Consider the following 19,960-nt stretch of genomic DNA (forward strand, 5'->3'; position numbering starts at 1 on the left):
TTACTGTGTTTCTCCTGCTGGAAGTGGGATGAAATGTACCATCAAGCCCCACTTTAACATGGAGCATTGGAAATGGCTGACTTTAAAAGATATCCTGGCATACAAGTAATATTGCCATTTTTTTCGTATTTCACAGCCTTCCTTCAGCTTCCCATAATTAAAAGATGAGGAATGAAAGACAGTGGCCCAGAAAGATAAAAGGAGTACTAGGATTCCTGCTGTTGTGCATTAACAAGTCAACCTGCACATGATGTCACGGTTACCTGGAAATGGAAACTCTTCCTCACTGCCTCGGACACAGTGACTGCTACAGACCCATCACTCCCAGGGCTGTTCCTGAAGACAAGGGCTCATCACAGTGATGCCAAGAGCCGGCAGGTAAGAAATAAGCAGAGTAGGTCCCTGCGTTACTACAATCGCCACTTCCCTTCCGAATCCCAATGACTGAAGTTCACATACAAAGAGAGCAAGAGTTGCAAAGCAATATAATCATACAAACACACAATACTGCATCATTTCAGAAGAGGAATCCTGCTACGGGAAAGGAGGAGAATGACAACAATACATGTTGTACGACAATACATAACTGATTCTTAAGATTCTTAGAGAGACTCTGACTCACTGATAGTGCAAAACTCCAACCGGGAACATCTGGCAGACTGTGAAACCTGTGATATTAACTTATATCCTGCCTTTTCCCAGTCTGTGACTGAAGGCAGCTTACAGAAGCATGAACGCAAGCAGTGCTCTACTTAGCTCACACAAACTCAACAGACAAAAGTTCAGAATGAAGGCATGGTCTCCTCCTCCATGCAATGATTCAAATCTATGCACTTATTTTGTTTAAAAGATAACAATGCATCAAGACACAGAAGTGTAAAGAGATATCAGTCAATGACCTCTGTGGTATTTTCATTTGCAACTTCCAACTAGCATTGTACAGCATTTTAAGTCTCCTGTTTCAGTACAGGACAGGCTTCTTCTCAATAATAAATCAGCGCATGTAACATCCTCTGCCGTGTGCCTAAATCCCAAATTTGTGCTTCTTCCACAAGCATGTTTCAAAAGGGCACAGTTTTAGCACATCTATACACATAATAAAAGTGAAAATATGTATGTGTGTATGTGGCTGGGGTGCCTGCTTACTAGAGATGTGCGTGAAATTTTTTCCTTCGCTTCCTTTGTGTTATCGTTTCGTTTCAACCGTTCGTCTACACAAACCAAATGATGACATTTTCGTAGGAAACAAGAGGAGACACGAAAATGGAAGCCGCAGTCATCGTGTTTGCTTTCGTTTTCCTTTCATTTCTACCCCGTAATAATGAGCAGGTACTGACAGAGGGCTGCTTTCCCATTACAGCTGATGTGTAACAATGGATGTTAATAATATCTCTCTATCTATCTATCTATCTATCTATCTATCTATCTATCTATCTATCTATCTATATCTATATAAAATGAACGATAGCTACTCTGGGAATCTAAGCTGAACCTGGAGAGGAATGCCTCCACATTACATCTGATGTGTGAAAATGGGTGTTAATAATAATATCAATATCTATATCAATATCTATATATACACACATATATGTTAAGAACGATAGCTACTCTGGGAATCTAAGCTGAGCCTGGGAGAGGAATGCCTTCGCATTAGATCTGATGTGTGGAAATGGGTGTTAATAATAATAATATTAATAACAATAGTACTTTGGGGAAGATCCAAACATTTTAAAAGTTGGTGGGCTAAAGGAGATCGAAATGCTTTCTGTGTGTGGCGATTTTCACCCCTCTAGCCCAAAAACAGACCTTATGAATGGGATCCCCCTTAGCTTAAGCAGCTGAGGGGGAAAAGGAAGGGGTCTGAGGCTGTTAGGAATTGTGGGAGCTGAAGTCCAAAACACCTGGAGGGCTGAAGTTTGCCCATGCCTGTTATAGAGTCAACTTCATCCAGTCATGGTAGAAGATCTAGTGTTTATTGGGGCACACAAGAGGCAGGAAAAGGTGTGATGGAGCGAGGCCAAAGTACTTGGGCTCTGCTCAAAAAGGCTTGCCATTCTCCAGTCTGTGCCCACACGTCCCTCCGTCCATCCGTCACAGGCCCGTCCACCCACCAGGAAGGAGAAATTTAAACCACCTTCCGATCACAATAAAATGCAACAGAAAACGAAATGACCGTTCAAGCCAACGGGAACCAGGAATTAAGACTAAGAGCCCCCAGATCAAGGAGGAAGTTTCGGGTGGGGGGTGGAGGCATGCCATGTGGCTAGCTTTGTGTACGAAATCCTCATTAGAGACCTATAAGGACATGAAAGCGGCTTTTGTAGTTTCCGGTCCCCAATTCCCCTCCCCTCTGACCACAAAGCTGGGTTAGATGCTTTCACTGCCAGAGCAAGATCGACAGCAGCAGGACGGTGTGATTAACCAACAGGATTTATGGAGTCACAGAGTGAAAGGGAAGAAAGAACTATGTCTGTGTACAGCACCAAAGAATCCTTAAGTAAAGGCTATGGACTCTTGGTTGTAACGTAGGCTATTTGAACTAGCTGGCCTGGTCCAGGAAATGTTTTATGAAATCACACCAATGTCGGGTCTTTGGGCCAGGGAAGGGGACATTCTTAACACCCGCCCTGGTGCCCAGCTGTTGTGGAAACCTGCTAAAGCTCTCACTCATGCACTGATAATAGTATAGATTATGTAACATGCTTCTACAGAAACGTTTCTGGATTCTAATTATGGCAAAAAGCTTAGCTTTTGCAAAACTCCACAGAAGGCAGTGGAGAGAAATATTAGAGACAGGCATCACCAGTACCAATGTCAAACCAACAAGCCTACAGCTATTTATTCCTAATACGGGTCTGTCATGACATTTTCACCTAAATTTGAGGTATCTTATCCATAATGCTTGACAGGCTCCAATGGTAGAATTTCTTATTTTTATGCATTCAACGTTTTGACTCTCAGTTACTTCAGAACTGGGACTGTCCACTAGCCTCAGGCCTAGCATGAATTTTGTCCATCCAAGCCAACCTAGCTGAACATCTCCAAGTAAAACCTGCCAACTATGTCAAGCATTTAACTATTTTGGCCCCTTCCTGTTGGTCTCTGAGCCAAGGAGAGTCAATATGCTCCAACAGCCCTTGCTGTGGAAGAGAGGGATCTCGGATCGTCTAATTTTATCCTTCCCTTAGAAACCTAGAAGCAGCTTGCTTCAGTGCATTTGGAGACCGTCTGCTTCCAGCAGCTGAGGAAACACTCTGGAGCGCAATGTAAGTTGCTTTGAGCATGTCTTGCTTTGAAAGTTATGGGACAAGTCCTCATATATAGTTTAAGAGAGAAAAGTGTAGAGAGTTTGGTATCACCTATTTGTGGGCTGCTTGTAGATGGTTGTTACTGTTATCTGCAAAATACAAGATACACAACGAACAGCTGCCACTGCATGCATACTTTTGCTGACAATTAGACTTGGACAGTTGAAAGTCCTGATTAATAGGAAGTCAGATCCCTGGGAAACCCAAACTATGAAGGGATAAATTAACCTATGAATCAGTAGTATGCGTTGCTGAAGGCTTTCATGGCCAGAATCAGTGGGTTGCTGTGAGGTTTCTGTATAGCCATGCTCCAGAAGCATTCTCTCCTGACGTTTCACCTACATCTGTGGCAGGCATCCTCAGAGGTTGCGAGGTCTGTTGGAAACCCCTGAAGGAGTCTGCCTCTCACCTCTGGAGGAGTCTGCCATATACCATGCAACTGTGGACAAGTCTACATAGGGACCACCAAATGCAACATTGCCTAAACATGAATCAAGGAACATGAAATGCACTGCAGACTAATTCAGCTAGAGAAGTCAGCCATAGCAGTGTGCTTGATGAACCAACCTGGACATAACATATTCTTTGAGAACACAGAAATGCTGGACCACTCTAACAACCACCATGTGAGAAGCCATTGAAATCTACAAGCATGTGGACAATTTCAACAGAAAGGAGGAAACTATGAAAATGAATAAAATCTGACTACCAGTATTAAAAAATTCTAGAATCAGGATAGTAAATAAAGAGCAACACTCAGAAAACAGGGGAATTCCAGGCATGAAATAATCAGGGCCAGCTAACACCTCCTAACAAAGGATCTCCCAGGCAAGAAGCAGACAGGCTTTGAAGGTGCAAGGCCATTCAATGCTAATAAAGGTGGCTAATGGAAACACACTTGCCTCCAACAGACAAGAATTCTTTCTCCCACCCTGGACCTTCTATAGATATATAAACCCCACTTGCCTAGTTTCCAACATACCCTCACAACCTCTAAGGGTGCCTGCCATAGATGTGGGCGAAACATCAGGAAAATGAACATAGAGCCTAGAAAACTCACAGCAACCCAATCATTAGCATGTTGCTAAAACCCACTAAAGCAACATTCAAAATAGTGAAATCAGAATGGAGATTTCGGATATGAAAGGTGATGTGTGAATGAGCTGCAAAAAAAAACCCCAAACAATTTGTTGCATTTGTTTGCACATACAGGGGTGTCACAAGCAGAACTGAAGCAAACACTACATTAAATGTACTATGTAAATGTACTATGTTTTTCCTCTTAATACAAGGAGGGTATTACTGTATATGCATGTATTTGACTAAGTTTCTGTGGGATCACTACTTGTGTATGTGTGTGTTAAGGGAAAAACACCTGGTCAATTACAAGTCATAGCTGAGTAAGTGGAACAATCAAGGCTAACAAGCTTGAACCACTCCCTGAATGGGGTATAACTTGGGGGAATATTTGTAATGTTTTTGGGGACTTACTGACTCACCTGCTTCAGAACTTGCTGAGAGCCTACTGTGAAGAAATCTCCAAAGAAGATGCATGAGTTTAATGCAAGGAACTTTATGTGAGTTTTGTTGCTTCAAAGAGACTGCGTTATTTTGAAGCTGGAGGTTTTGTGTTTTTTGACTCTGCTACTTAAGAGTAAATTTTGATTTTTTTCCCATTTTCCTGGCTTGTTTATTTTGCTCATTGTGGATGCAGAAAAAGGCTGGATAAGTCTGGACAGGACTGCACAGAGCTTGTTTTTCAACAAACCTGTAACACAGTTGATGCAGGACAGACTTTACACCGTACTTTGGGGTGCAAGAAACCAGAGGTTGCAGTGGGAGCTTAGCATGGAGCTGACTCTTCACTGAACTCAAACTGGAGTGAATTTCCCAACCTCACTCCGTCATCCTCTGCCCAACCCATGTGTTGAAGAACACAGCATTCCCCCTTTAAAACCCAAATGAACTGAAATTAACCCTGAGCAATTTCTCACCAGGGGACTGCTTTAATTGAAAGAAAAGGAAAGAAATGAAACTATTCCTACTCTGACTAACCCAGGGAAGATGTAGAGCCCGGTGCCCACCCCTTTAGGTCGGCTGCTGCGCTTGAAGAGAAACGATTAGACCTGTCAGAATGGCCAAGGGCCTCCTGGAGCTCTGTACCGTGGCACCAGAGAACAGGGAGCTTTATTCCACATGTACAACTTTGATTACAATACGCAGCTACTAATGATAATTGCCTGGATTGAATTTATCTATGTCTTTAGTTATTAAATGGTTGGGACCACCAGTGAAGGGGGAGTAATGAAGTGCAGCTGTTAGAATCAAAGCCCATTTCTAGGTCACGGGAGTCTGGGAGAGGCAAGGGAGAACGGGCTCCTTCGGGAAAGCAATACCTAACAGGAAACAAGCAAAAGAATCCCAAGGCAGCTTTCATTAATCTTCAAGACGCACTATTGGAGCACTCTTCAAGTCAGGATGAAGGGAGGGCATCAGCCCAAATGCCTATGGTGCCGCTCATTAATACACAAATGGATCCCACGGCTTTCAAAAAGCATACAAGAATCCATATGCATGGGCTCTCCCCTCCTTCCCTCGGCTCCCGGTTTCACATTCTGAGATGCAGCGGGGGAGGAGGAATCAGCCAGGTTCACCCTAAAGTACAGCCAACGCAAGTGTGAGGCAGGAAACACAAATGAAAACACACATTGCAACCAAATTCAATATGCAAAGCCACAAAGAAGTGTTTGGAGGAATGGGAAGACCAGAAATAGGGAATTCAAGGACAAAAAGATGGAGAATGGGAGTAGGAAAAGAAGAAGCATTCTAGAAGGGCAGAAGAACCCCCCAAAGTAAACATGTAGGAATAAAAGGTTTTCATTTTAAACCTTTAAGCTCCTGGGTTTTTTTTTCCAGGCTCAAGAACTGGTCTGCAACCAGTTTGAGTTTGTATTTAACTCTCAGATAATCAACAAGCCCACTTTGGTCTCACAACCTCAAATAAGTATGGAAATTCAATTGGCCACCATATCCAGATACAGCAGTCTCACTTATCCAAGCTAAACGGGCCGGCAGAACCTTGGATAAGCGAATATCTTGGATAATAAGGAGGGATTAAGGAAACATCAAATTAGGTTATGATTTTACAAATTAAGCACCAAAACATCATGTTATACAACAAATTTGACAGAAGTAGTTCAATACGCAGTAATGCTATGTTGTAATTACTGTATTTACGAATTTAGCACCAAAATATCATGATATATTGAAAACATTGACTACAAAAATACATTGGGTAATCCAGAATCTTGGATAAGTGAGTGTTGGATAAGTGAGACTCTACTCTACTCTACTGTATTAGGTATGTCAAAAGTATGGCTGCCATGGTCTACTTTGAATAACAATTAATGCTTGGCACTTTCTGCAGTTCGGCCATTTTTAAGTGTTCAGGGTATACCTTTTGGGCAATCATGTTTTATTGGTATGATTATGTTTTCTTTTGTATTTGTATCTTCTACTATTTTATTCTGAATTTTCTCATTGTAATGTGTTTGTTAGGGGCGCCCGGTGGCACAGTGTGTTAAAGCGCTGAGCTGCTGAACTTGCGGACCAAAAGGTCCCAGGTTCAAATTCCGGGAGTAGAATGAGCGCCCGCTGTTAGTCCCAGCTTCTGCCAACCTAGCAGTTCAAAAATATGCAAATGTGAGTAGATCAATAGGTACCGCTCCGGCGGGAAGATAATGGCGTTCCATGCAGTCATGCCGGCGACATGACCTTGGAGATGTCTACGGACAACGCCGGCTCTTTTGCTTAGAAATGGAGATGAGCACCAACCCCCAGAGTCAGTCACGACTGGACTTAACATCAGGGGAAAACCTTTACCTTTACTAATGTGTCTGCTAATGATTATTTCTCATCTTCTGATATTGTGTGATTTATTCATGACATTGAATGTTTGCCTTTTTATATGTATGTCAACTGACCTGAGTCCCTCTGGGGAGAGAGGGCGGTCTAGAAATAAATTATTTTATTATTATTATTATTATTATTATTATTATTATTATTATTAATCAAAGGAGAAGGGAGAAAACATGAATAATTTTTCAGAACCCAGAGAGTGCAACAATGTTCATGATACAACCACAGGGCAGTCACACAGAGAGCTTAGACAACAACATTATTTCGCTCTCCTACATGAGATCAGAGCCAACCAAAGCATCAGGTGTAAACTGAAATTGTTACTGAGCAATTTGTCTCACTCACTGTCTTATTAAAGTCATTTTATACTCTCTCAAACTATTTCCCTGTAATCAAGAAGGGAACGTAAAGATTTCTGAAGTCATTTGGTTGCCGTAACGGAAATTCTTCAACATGTAAAGCGTCGCCGATGCTTGCTTATAGCTCCATAAATGCTAATGAGACTTAAAATATAGGAAAAGACGCTCACAGACTCGCAAGGATAAAAGTATGTCTACAGGGTTAGATGTACTGCTGGGTGAAGTTGTGCTTTTAAATAGAACACCTTTACATTTTCTCAGCCTCAGGAGGGGAGTCGTTACTTTTAATGTAAAGATGACGGAAGTCTTAATGTAATGGAAGCACAAAAGGCAAAACTGCCTGGCCCAAAAGACTGGACCATGTCTTCATTGGGCTACTGCTACATTCTCACTGTCAAAATTTGCTCCAAGATCACCCGTTTTTTTCAACAACAAAAGCAGAACTCTGCAGCGGATGTAAAGTCTGCACATCTAATAAACCTGGCCACATTTCCATATTGAAACTTACAAGTTGTCATGGGGGCAAGAGCAATCATAAATTTTTATATACAGAAACCGATGTTTAAGAAGCCGAAAACTTTGCTTTTGGGATTCTTAATATATTTACATAGAGTGTGTTGGAATGTTTTACCCACCCTCCGTTGTAATAATACCTAGAAATTCAGATTTTTAAAAAAATGTAAGTTAGGATTTGCTAAATTTCACACACTTTTCATGGGTTTCTTCACCAAAAGTGCCTTGAGGAAGACACGTACTACTACTCGCCCCCATGTTACAACCAGGCCTCTCCAGACAGATGGTGAAATTGCCTGCAATTGATCATACGGAAATTTACTTTTCTACTTACTTTTTCAAAGGCTCTATGACTGTCTTTTGGATTTGGTTCACCTGTCAGAAAAAGAAACATAGTTTATCAGGAACGATGAGGAAGGCTATTTGAATAGCAAGGGCAACATGCAACTAAAATTTTTTCGCCACCTAAACAGGACTGCTTTTGTGTTGTTGAAAGCTTTCATGGCCAGAATCACTGAGTTGATGTGAATTTTCTGGGCTGTATGGCCATGTTTCAGAAGCATTATCTCCTGACATTTCACCCACATCTTTGGCACTCTATCTATCCAAGCACTCGCTAGGCTGACCCTATTTAGCTTCCCTGATGAGACAGGTCCTAGTGCATTTAGGATATTTTGGACCTTCTCCTTGAATATAAATCTAAGGAAAGTTCTGGTGAGAACACAACATACCGGTTTGACAAGCCTTTCTGAGATAAGCACAGTGGGCTTCACTGTAGGTACAAGTGGGCTTTTTGTCTTCCAATACATTTTCACAGTCTCTCCATCCCCCCTTTCTCTATACACATACATGCTTACATTTACCTTTTCTTGGTTAAAAGAATCCATTCTCTTCATTGCGGTGTCCAGGGCCATCACCATCTCAAGAAATTGAGGATCTTGCTCACAGAGTGGGTTGGACAGTAGGTCAGATGAGATTTTCACAGAGGACTTTGACATTGCTGTCATGGACAAAATGGGGGGGGGGGGGGTTAACTGACCAAGACTGTATGATTACTCATATAAAAATTGTTTTTTTTGGGGGGGGGGGACTAGAAAACTTTCCATTAGGATAGGTCTACAGAACAAGGGACAGTGAAAAGTGGCTCCCAATTCCTCCAGACTGCCCTTTTTTCTGGAAAAAAAATGTCCACATCATTGTTTGAGACTTTGGATGTAGCTCCAAAACTCAAGGTCAATGCCCATCAAACCCTTCCAGTATTTTCTGTTGGTCATGGAAGTTCTGTGTGCCAAGTTTGGTTCAATTCCATCGCTGGCGGAGTTCAGAATGCTCTTTGATTGTAGGTTAACTATATATCCCAGCAACTACAACTCCCAAATGACAAAAACAATCCCTCAACCCCACCAGCATTCAAATTTGGGCACATTGGGTATTTGTGCCAAATTTGGTCCAGTGAATGAAAATACATCCTGCATATCAGATATTCACATTACAATTCATACCAGTAGCAAAATTAAAGTTATGAAGTAGCAACAAAAATAATTGTATGGTTGGGGGTCACCACAACGTGAGGAACTGTATTAAGGGGTTGCGGCATTAGAAAGGTTGAGAACCACTGGCCTTGACGCAATCAGTATATGACTGGCATCTTTACAACAGCCCTATAAGGGCAAGTTCCATCTCTATTAGCCCCATCATGGAGATGTGGGATTGAAACTGAGAAAAAGAGTGCCTTGCCAAAGGTTCTGACTCACTATGTGGCAATGGAGCCCCCAGATGGCATAGTGGACTAAGTGACTTGAAGGTTGGGTTGCTGACCTGAAAGCTGCCAGGTTCGAATCCCACCCGGGGAGAGTGTGGATGAGCTCCCTCTATCAGCTCCAGCTCCATGCAGGGACATGAGAGAAGCCTCCCACAAGGATGGTAAAAACATCAAAAACATCTGGGTGTCCCCTGGGCAACGTCCTTGCAGACGGCCAATTCCCTCACTCCAGAAGCGACTCAAGTTGCTCCTGACACGGAAAAAAACAAAACAAAACTAAGTGAAAAAGGCCAAATTTAGAGTAGAGACTTCCAGATCCATGGTTCAGCCTCCCGGACACAATGCTACATAGCTTTGTGCTTCCCAGTTCTTTTCAGATGGAGATTCCAATTTCCAACGTGCTGCATTCGTTTATCCTTACAAGAATCATGAAAGGTATCCTGTTAGTATCAATGCTGACTTAAAACGGGGATTATAGCTTGCCCAGGACCACTTGGAAAGCTGCTGGCTGAGCTCAGATCTCTCTATTTCAAGGCCTGTGCTATCAATTATACTGCAATTGTAGGTCAAGGGCTTTTAAAACCAACTTTTCAGGAACTCCTGTCTGAAGAACAAACAGAAGTACAAAGAGCAAACACTCCACTCTGCCTAAAATGCTAATGGCAAGCTTTCCAGGAACACGGCTACACTGATGGCTCAGAAGAAGAGATGTTAATGAATGTGGGTAAATGCTGAGATAAATAGCTTCTATCTAATGAAGTCTATACTATTTAACTGCACCGTTTAAAATGCTGCAGGAGTAAGGCTCTCTTTGGAAGCCTAGACACTCAGATACTGCCTTTTTCTCAAAGCGCTTCCTCTCGCTGCACCTCTTTCAAAACAAAACAGATTGCAGCCTGTTAAGCCTTTGCAGCTTTCCAAAAGTTACAAAGATTACCCTGTGGCAGCTGTGACAAGATAATGAAAGTAAAGCAAAGGCTCCATGGCACACTTACCTTGGAACAAGCCCCTTTGAACACTATAGGGTTTATGTCCAAGAAAACATACGTTGAATACTTGGAAAGTCTAGTATTTGTTAAGAGGGGAAATTCTGGTTTCCCCATATGTGGCTGGGCTCAACATCCATACACTTCAGCAGGCATGGTAAATTATGGATGTTGAAGGAATCTATAGTGCAACAACGTTCAGAGGGTCCCAAATTCCTATCTCTGAAGTGGGGAAAATACCAGAATGAAGGCAGGACAAGGTCCCTTTCCAGAATCAAAAGTGGATGTAGAATTAGCAACTATCAATGAATCCAGTATTTGCAATGCAAGATGGAGACAGGACTCAGCAAGGCTTAAGAATCAACTTTCCAAGATTGGGATGCAGGAGCTGGTGGGACGGGAACAGAGCAAAGCCAGACTTTTGCTTGGCATGAGAAAGACGTATTAGCCTTTCACTCTGGTTACTTCCTCAGCTCTCCGTCTTGGAAAGGAAATTGGTAAGAATATCCCCCAGAGGCCCTGGACATGTAACTGAATTTTCCTAACCCCATTCAATCAGGTTTGGATTTGTCCCAGTTTTCATTTATCAGTAGGAGGGACAAGCAAATAAAGAAAAGGCCATCCTTACGCCATAATTTAGGTTGACATGCCTCCGAATGCAAAAATCATCTCCTTTTATCTGGACAGAGCCTGAGTTAATTTGTGAAGATGCCATAAAGCTGAAGGGGGGGAAGAAGCCTCCCACGGACACTTTGGAGCTTGTGGCGATCCATATAAAACCGCCCACTGAAAGGGAAGAGAAAGGAATTTTCTGCAAGGAAAATTTTACTAAGGAAATGTGAACAACAGCCAAGGAAACAATGTTTTTTATGGAATTGTTACTTGTTACTTGGTTAATTGTTGCAGAATGTTTGGGTGCATGGTCACCTTTCTATATACCGTATTTCCCCGAAAATAAGACAGTGTCTTAGATTAATTTTGGCTCTCAAAGATGCTCTAGATCTTATTTTCAGGAGATGTCTTATTTTTCCACGAAGAAGAATTTACATTTATTGTTGAGCAAAAAAAAAAAGAACATTTATTATATACTGTACAGTAATTGCCATCACAAACCAGCATAACAGACAAACTGTGAATCCTATCAATAATTTCTTGTTACTACCATTATTTCCATGTACAACACTCTATGGTACATACACTTACCGATCCTGCATGCTCTGGTGTTCTGTTCAGCGGGCATGCTTCCAAACAAAACCTTACTTTCAGGGGAGGCCTTATATTTAGCAATTCAGCAAAACTTCTACTAGGTCTTTTTTTCTGGGGGTGTCTTATTTTAGGGGAAACAGGGTATGACAAACATATATAGAGAGTTAGACAGTAAATTCTGAGTTACTCCAAAATCCCAACCCTAGCAAGTTGCGGTTTTAAGCATTTAGGAGACTGGACATGGAACGGCCCTGAAAAGCTAGCACAATGTCTAAAGACATAGCTGTAGTTCATACAATTCTGACCTTCCTGATATGGCCTACATACATGTGAAGATGTAGGGTGTGGATGAGTAGCTCCACATCTACCATAGGTTTTGTACTGAAAGTAAGCACAAGCTATAATCATCACTGCAATTTCATGTGGCCATTGGCCTTGCATTTCATGCTGATGGGGAGTGCCCCAGGCAAAAAAGATAAAATGTAAAGGAGGGTAATGGGTAGGAAGGATAGAGTGAGAGCACTGGGTGGAAGGGAAGCAATTTGTGCTTTCCCAAAAAGCTGGCAGGAAGGAAGGAGCAGAAAGGAAGCCTTGGCCTGCCTGCTTTTGGTTGAAATGATGCCCACCACAAGTATGCAGTTCCAGTAGATTTATGTTGAAGAAACAGCCGCAAACAAGAAAATATTCCAACACAACTAGATCGTATTTGTATAAATCTAAATCTCTCATACTTGTGAACTTTCAGGCAAAAAGAAGTGATTCAAATACACACTATATAAACCTGGATTGTGTACTCAGATGATATAAAATGGATCCACCCCTTATGCATAGCTCACTTGGTCTGTAACAGTGTAGTTTTTATACTGTCATTTATATCATTAGTGGCCTTCTAAAACTGATAAGCACTATTTTATTATGGAAATTGAACCCTTGCTATTCACATTCAGATAAAGTAAAAGGGGGCGGGCTGTAGGAAATTTAGGTACCACTTATATGTGGGGAGGCTAATTTATGACACCATAAAAATCATCGAGCCGCCGTTGGAATGAGGAAGTACCGTCGCAGTGGATGAAGCAGCTGCTCCCCCTGTGGCCAGAATCAAGTATACCCTCAGGAAGCTGGAAAAGATTTAAATTGCCTTTGCGTCTGTCTCTGTTCTATGTTATATGGCATTGAATGTTTGCCTTATATGTGTACAATGTGATCCGCCCTGAGTTGGGGTGAGAAGGGCGGAATATAAATACTGTAAATAAATAAATAATACCATTAAAAGCTGACATCTTAACCTCCCCGGCTCCATACTGTTCAAGAATTTGCAGTTTTAATTTCCAAAAACTGCCCATATCATTCTTTCCCTAAGAGACTGGTGACAAAACATGGAATATTTGGGAGTTCACAAGAACCAAGTGTCCCTAAAACCAGTAATTGTTGTAAAATGTTAGCAGCTATGTAAGGGATCAACAAGACTACATAGCCATACGCGACAACTGAAGATAAACATGTCTTCTCCTTCAAGCTTAACAGCTTCAGGTTGCTTCACTTACTGGTCTTAACCATGTCTTATATTGTGAGATATGGTTCAATGGATTCCCACAGAAGAAACTGTATGTAATGCAGTAGGATGGGAACAATGTATAGAAGAGAATGAATCCTGAGAACCAGATGTTTCTTTGTAAAATCTCAGAAGCAAACAGCTGTGTCAGTAAAAAGGAAAGAAAGTAGGGAGAGACAGCCAGCTTGCTCAGACCTTCCCACGCTATGTCCAAGCCAAACCAAGCTAAACCAAACATCACCCAGGAATCCCTGGATAATCTTCCCGTACCCACCAGTGAAAAGGACTTACCATTCATTCACACTAAATCATTGCTAAGCCACAGTTTAGGAATTTTGATGGGGAATTTTGATGGAAAAGGAGGCATTCTGATCACTCACGAAACCCAAGAGAGAGTAAAGGGACTATGCAGCAATACAACACATAAGGCAATATATATCAAAGCAAAACCATCCCTTGAGAATGCATTACTACTCCGTGCATCCACATTACCCACCTAGGTCTGCATCTGTGCTTTTCTTCATGTCTTTCTGAAGCTTCTTTGTCTGATCCTCCAGCCTAAAAATAGCAAATTGAATTTGATTTTTTTTAAAATCCAAACGCATGTACAGTAAGAACCGTCCTACTTTAAGCAATTTTCTCTAAAAAGAAAAGGAGAAACAGAGGGGAAATGTCACACAACGGAGAAGGCCACAAATGGAGATATATAGGGAGAGTCATGCTTGCCAGCAAATGGTGCAAAGTTATCAACTTCAACACAACCAGATAGGTACTTTCTTTTTCTTGGCCTGTTCTTATGGATTTGTCCATTGTATTTCACACACAGGATGCATGTAGGTATAACTCTCCCACACCAGAGACGAGCAGGAGGGAGAGGAAGAATATTGCTTTACAGCCTGGCTTTGCAAGAGCCGCTGCTTACAAACAAGGGTAGGATGAGATCCAGATCCAAACACAATTGTGCCAGAAAGATTAGCCAGGCTAAAGTGACTCACCAAGAAAGAGCAGGCCAACCTGAAATCCAGAAGCCATCCAGATATTTAGTTACAACTCGGGTTGGACGGCTTCATGTTACAAAACTCCCACACGGAAGGCAGGCATCTTGTATAGGCATTATGTCGGCACATGGATCATCAAGGCGCAAAACCAGAGAGCACCGTTCATATGTGAGATGGCTGCAAGCTGGAGTCAGAAGTTACCGTAGTTTTTTGTGTGTGCCTAGATTATCATTTAGCTATTTAATTTCATGTCATGTTGTAAGAAACTTTGTCTATTTATATTTTTATTCGGATCAGATGTATATTATATACTGTTTTTATTATGTTGGAGCCTCCGGTGGTGCAGCTAAACAAAAGGTCAGCGGTTTGAATCCGGGGAGCAGAGTGAGCTCCTACTGTTAGCCCCAGCTTCTGCCAACTTAGCAGTTCGAAAACATGCAAATGTGAGTAGATCAATAGGTACTGCTCCGGGCGGTAAGGTAACGGCGCTCCATGCAGTGATGCCGGCCACATGACCTTGGAGGTGTCTACTGACAACGCCAACAATTCAGAGTCTGACATAACTAGACTTAATGTCAGGGGAAAACCTTTACATTTATTATGTGTGTCTTGATAAGGCCAAATGGCTGATCAATAAATCAATTTGCTGGCTTTACCTAACTTATCACATATTCAGCATTCAGCTACTTCAAGTCATGCCAGAATTATGCCCATATGTCTTCTGGATAGGTAAATGGCCCCTACCCCTAAAAGAACAGTGAAGGAAAGGTGCAGGATCAACAACAAGATCGAACAGGAAGCACATGAATAAACAACTACTGTACTGACAATTTTTTAAAATCATGTCAGATGCGACTTGAGAACATACTGCAAGTTGCTTCTGGTGTGAGAAAATTGGGCATCTACAAAGACGTTGCCCAGGGGATGCCCAGATGTGTTACCATCTTGCTGGGAGGCTTCTCTCATGTCGCTGCAAGCTAGAGCTGACAGAAGGGAGCTCACCCCTTCTCATGGATTCGAACCGGCAACCTTTAGAACAGCAACTGAATCTTCAGGTTAGCAGTCCAGCTGGCACAAAGGTTTAACCCACTGTGCCACCACGGCTCCTAATACTGGCAATAATAAGAAGGAATAGAGTCCTGGGAAGAATATTGTTGTCAATAACACTTACTGTTGAAGCTTTCCATACTCCCGTTCAAAATCCCTCTCAACCTGTAAAAACAAGGGGGAACAAAACCAGCTAAAACCTCAGAAGATAATTTAAAGTGAAAACTCATATTATATAATAACAATAATAACAACAACAACAACTTTATTTTTGTATCCCGCCTCCATCTCCCCAAAGAGACTTGGGGCGGCTTACATAGGGCAAAGCCCAACAACACAGTTAAAATGCAATTGCATAAAAGTGCTATTCACAATGCAAACAGAATAAAGCAAAACATAATAATAGTAATAAAAAGCATCAACCAGTAACCAATTTCAATCCCTTTTGTGGAGGTGTGGGCTAATTGCAGCAATAAAAGATAGGCTGGTAAATAAAGTGCATAATCATATGATAGTAGATTCGGATAATAGTAAAGTGCAAGGATAGACTTTGGTCCCATTTGGGCTAAGCTATCTGACAGGCTGTCTATTCAAAGGCACAATGGAACATGTTCCACCCAATGCAATGCCTAGGAACAAACTAGTTTACAAATAGCAAAAGATACAACACATTTTACTCCAGGTACTTATTTGCTAAGCATTCCTCCCATAATTGGAGAAAAAGTATCACCCCACAGTTGCAAATGAATGCAAAAATGAAAATTCTCGATGATTCCTTCCTACACCTGCATTTATTTTCAGATTCACAATAAATGCATGATGGGATCTTTGGTACTGAATGATGTGCAAAGCAACTGAGTAAGCCAATCCTTTTTGATGCTGCATTCACAGAAGGTGCATTATAAAACCAATTTGTCACTTAACACTCATGTTTTAAAATAACAAGCAAAATGTTTATAAAGCACTGCTGACATATGGATACTGGCAGAGTACAGCAGAGAAGAGAAAGTCTTGAGGTCTACTTTTAACTGCCTCTGTGTTTGTGTTTCTTTCTCAAACACGTTCCTCTTAAACAGGGAAGGGTTCGTTTTGATTCAGCTCCTTGAAAGCGGATTCTTAAAAGAACACACGAAATGTGCATATATTTAACTTATATGAGTAAACCTGTACACATAAAAGAGTTTTTTGGAACAAACCCACGCTGCAATTCAGTTTGTTCACAGTACTGCCCTGGATCTAGACACTATATTTCTTGCAATACAACCAAGAATCACATTGGCTTCATTAGCTGCTGCATCACATTATGGACTCATACTCATCTTGTGCTCTACTAAGACTCCTAGATCCCTTTCACATGAACTACCGAGAAGCCAGGTGTCACCTGTCATATATCTCTGCATGTAATTTTGTCTCAGTCCACTACACTACCATTCATCTCTTGCTGTTGAGATTCATTTAATTTTAGCTTAGCTCTTTAATCTGTAAAGATATTTTTGAATTTTGATCCTGTTCTCTACAATAGTAGCTATCCCTCCTAATTTGGTGTTATCTGGAAATTTGGCAAGAACGTTCTCTATTCTTATTAAATTTGCAAATCCAGAACTTGCAAATACTCAGCTTGACAGACAGCTTGAAAACACATCTAAATCTAGCCACGAGAAAGCCAAAGCCCAAGAGCCTTCCTGCTCAAGACCCATCTGTTTCATGGCCATGTCCCCTTTAGTTCACAATTGTGAGACTAAAATTAGAAGAGAGGAAGGCACAACTACAAGTAAACACCTTGGAGGAATGTCCAGGGTGGGAGAAAGAACTCGTCTGTTGAAGGCAAGTGTGAATGTTGCAATTGGTCACCTTGATTAGCACTGAATGACCTTGCAGCTTCAATGCCTAGCTGCTTCCTGCCTGTGGAAATCCTTTGTTGGAAGGTGTTAACTGGTCCTGATTGTTTCCTGTTTGGAATTCCCCTGTCTTCTGAGTGTAGCTCTTTATTTACTGTCCTGATTTTAGAGTTTTTAAATACTGGTAGCCAGATTTCGTTCATTTTCATGGTTTCCTCTTTTCGGTTTAAATTGTCCACATGCATATGGAGTTCAATGGCTACCAGTATTAAAAAAACTCCACATTGGACATACCACAGATATATAAATCCCACTTGCCTATTTTCCAACCACCCTCACAACCTCTGAGCATGCCTGCCATAGATGTGGGTAAAACGCCAGGACAGAATGCTTCAGGAACATGGCCATACATCCCAGAAAACTCACAGCAACCCAAAGATTGTTTCAGAAAGCACTTGGACTGGGTGGGGGAGTAATAAATGATGCTCAGGTAACCCAACTGAATGTACTTATTCAGTAAAGTGTGAAAGATATCAATGTGGAATGAGCAGGAAAGTGCCATGTGTTCCTATTAGTGAGAAGGTGGTGGGATTTGTTTTTTTTTTTGTTTTTTTTGGGTGGTGGGATGACAGCAAACATGTCCTGCTCTAGGCATTTGTGAACCAAAATTCTCAGAAGGAAGACACAAAATCTAAAAGAAGTCAGAATACTTCATTTTCAAATTCCCCCTTGGTTTTTAATTAATGCTGCTACAAGGCCACGGCGGTTTCAAAGCAAAGGCCTGCAGATGTAAATGGTCTCTTGATTTTATGGCAATCTTCTAGAGTATCATATCAGTTTGCAAACTTGCATCTATCAGGTGGAAATTCAGGATGTGAAGTTTGCATGTCCTCTACTTCTTTTGTATCCACTGTTACGGAAATTACTACCTTTGGTAACTCTGTTGAAGTCCAAGCAATAAAAGTTTGATCACTGCCAAAAATGGTCCTCTCAGGAAGAGGCTTGGAGCTGTGTGTGTAGGATGTTTACGCTGCCATTGCCTGGGTTTCGGGCTTGCCAAAATCCACAGCAGCTGATGCCTTCAGGTCAGGTAACAAGCACAAAAAGAAAAGCCACCCTATGTTTCTATGGCTCTTCCGGTGGTAAAAATAGCGTCTGAATTGTCGCTTCTATTTATATGTCCATGTGTGAACTTGTCCTGGTTGCCTTAGAAGGAAGGGCAAACTGGCACCTAACACGGGCTTCAGCCACCTTTTTCAAACTCTCATCTTAAAAATACCAAGCTAACCGAAACATGGAATACCTGGAACTGAGGTAAACTCCAAGATAACTTTTTCTATTTTTAGGGAAGAGTGTAGTTTTTCCAATCTCCTTATTTTCAATTCTTCTAGATTTTTTATCAATTTGAAAAGAACACAATTATCAAAGTAGTATTCTGGCAAAGGGGCCATAACATAGTGTTTTGCTTTTACAACACATGCAGGACAATTCTGCATATCTGCAATTATAAGAATCTGAAACAATAAGCAAAATAAAAGTGGTACAGAGAGCTTGTTGTTATGTGCCTTCATTTCTGACGTATTGTCCTCTTGGTAAGACTTGTTCAGAGAAGGTTTTACTGTGTCTTACTCCATGGCTGAGAGTGTGACTTGACCAAGGCTACCCAATGGGTCAGCCATGTGGATGGCCACACTTGCCCCATCTTCCCTAGAGTGATTTGGAACTATGACTGTTGGAGCATCTTCTCCTGTTGACTACACTAACACTTGTAAAACTTCCTACTTCAAGCTTCTGTGGGTCAGGTCAAGTGGACATCCAGGCATCCTATTTCTGCAGTGAGAAGTTTTGTCTAATGCCTACATATAGGCAATTGCAGTGCTAGGAAAAATAAATTCTATATTTGCTCAGGAGTTGACAAGTCTATCGGAAGTCACTGTTCATGGAAGTGTCATCATATGGCACCACCAGGTTCAGAGGCAGAACACCAGTAAGCTGTGGCTACAGCATGTGTCTGTGGAAATACGCCACAAATGTTCAGCAGGGAAGGAGATATGGGACAACAGTCTTCATTTCATACTAGTGGCTTTTCCTGATTCATGAGATCGCACGTTGGAGGAAACAAAATGGCAGTCTGGACAAAGTCTTACATGAAATTCTAGTAACTCAAAGTAAAAGGATTCCTGTGGTGGTACCCAAATACTTTTGTTTTGAAAAGACTTGATTCTAAGCGGAGGCCAAAGCATTTGGAAAACATTCTTATTTTGTACCACTGAAAACATTCCTTGTTTTTCTGTGTGGTTATGCAATCTCATATTGGAGTTTTATCCAATCTTTTCTATCCTAAGAACGTCTGAGGTTGTGCTGCCTCACAGGCCATAGAAAGTCACCTTAAGTTCAAACTGACTCTCACTGGGGACCAGCCCTCTTCCTTCCACACATTTCAGCTCTGGGATGTTTGCCTAAAGTGAAACGC

The 19,960-nt window shown here is 41.5% G+C and overlaps 1 protein-coding gene across 2 annotated transcripts in view; it reads right to left on the reverse strand.

Moving 5' to 3' along the window:
• bin3 (bridging integrator 3) overlaps positions 1–19,960 on the reverse strand; it is a 135,599-nt gene that overhangs the window by 32,796 nt on the left and 82,843 nt on the right. For both annotated transcript variants that reach the window (XM_062961048.1, XM_016997200.2), the window contains exons 3-6: positions 15,774–15,814; positions 14,101–14,162; positions 8,962–9,098; positions 8,433–8,473 (exon numbers count right to left, since the gene is read on the reverse strand). In XM_062961048.1, coding sequence (XP_062817118.1) covers positions 8,433–8,473; positions 8,962–9,098; positions 14,101–14,128 — 206 coding nt within the window. In that variant the 5' untranslated portion in view covers positions 14,129–14,162; positions 15,774–15,814. The remainder of the gene's footprint in view (positions 1–8,432; positions 8,474–8,961; positions 9,099–14,100; positions 14,163–15,773; positions 15,815–19,960) is intronic.

Source organism: Anolis carolinensis, unplaced genomic scaffold, assembly GCF_035594765.1.
Source record: "Anolis carolinensis isolate JA03-04 unplaced genomic scaffold, rAnoCar3.1.pri scaffold_8, whole genome shotgun sequence".
In the NCBI taxonomy this organism is placed as follows: Eukaryota; Metazoa; Chordata; class Lepidosauria; order Squamata; family Dactyloidae; genus Anolis; species Anolis carolinensis.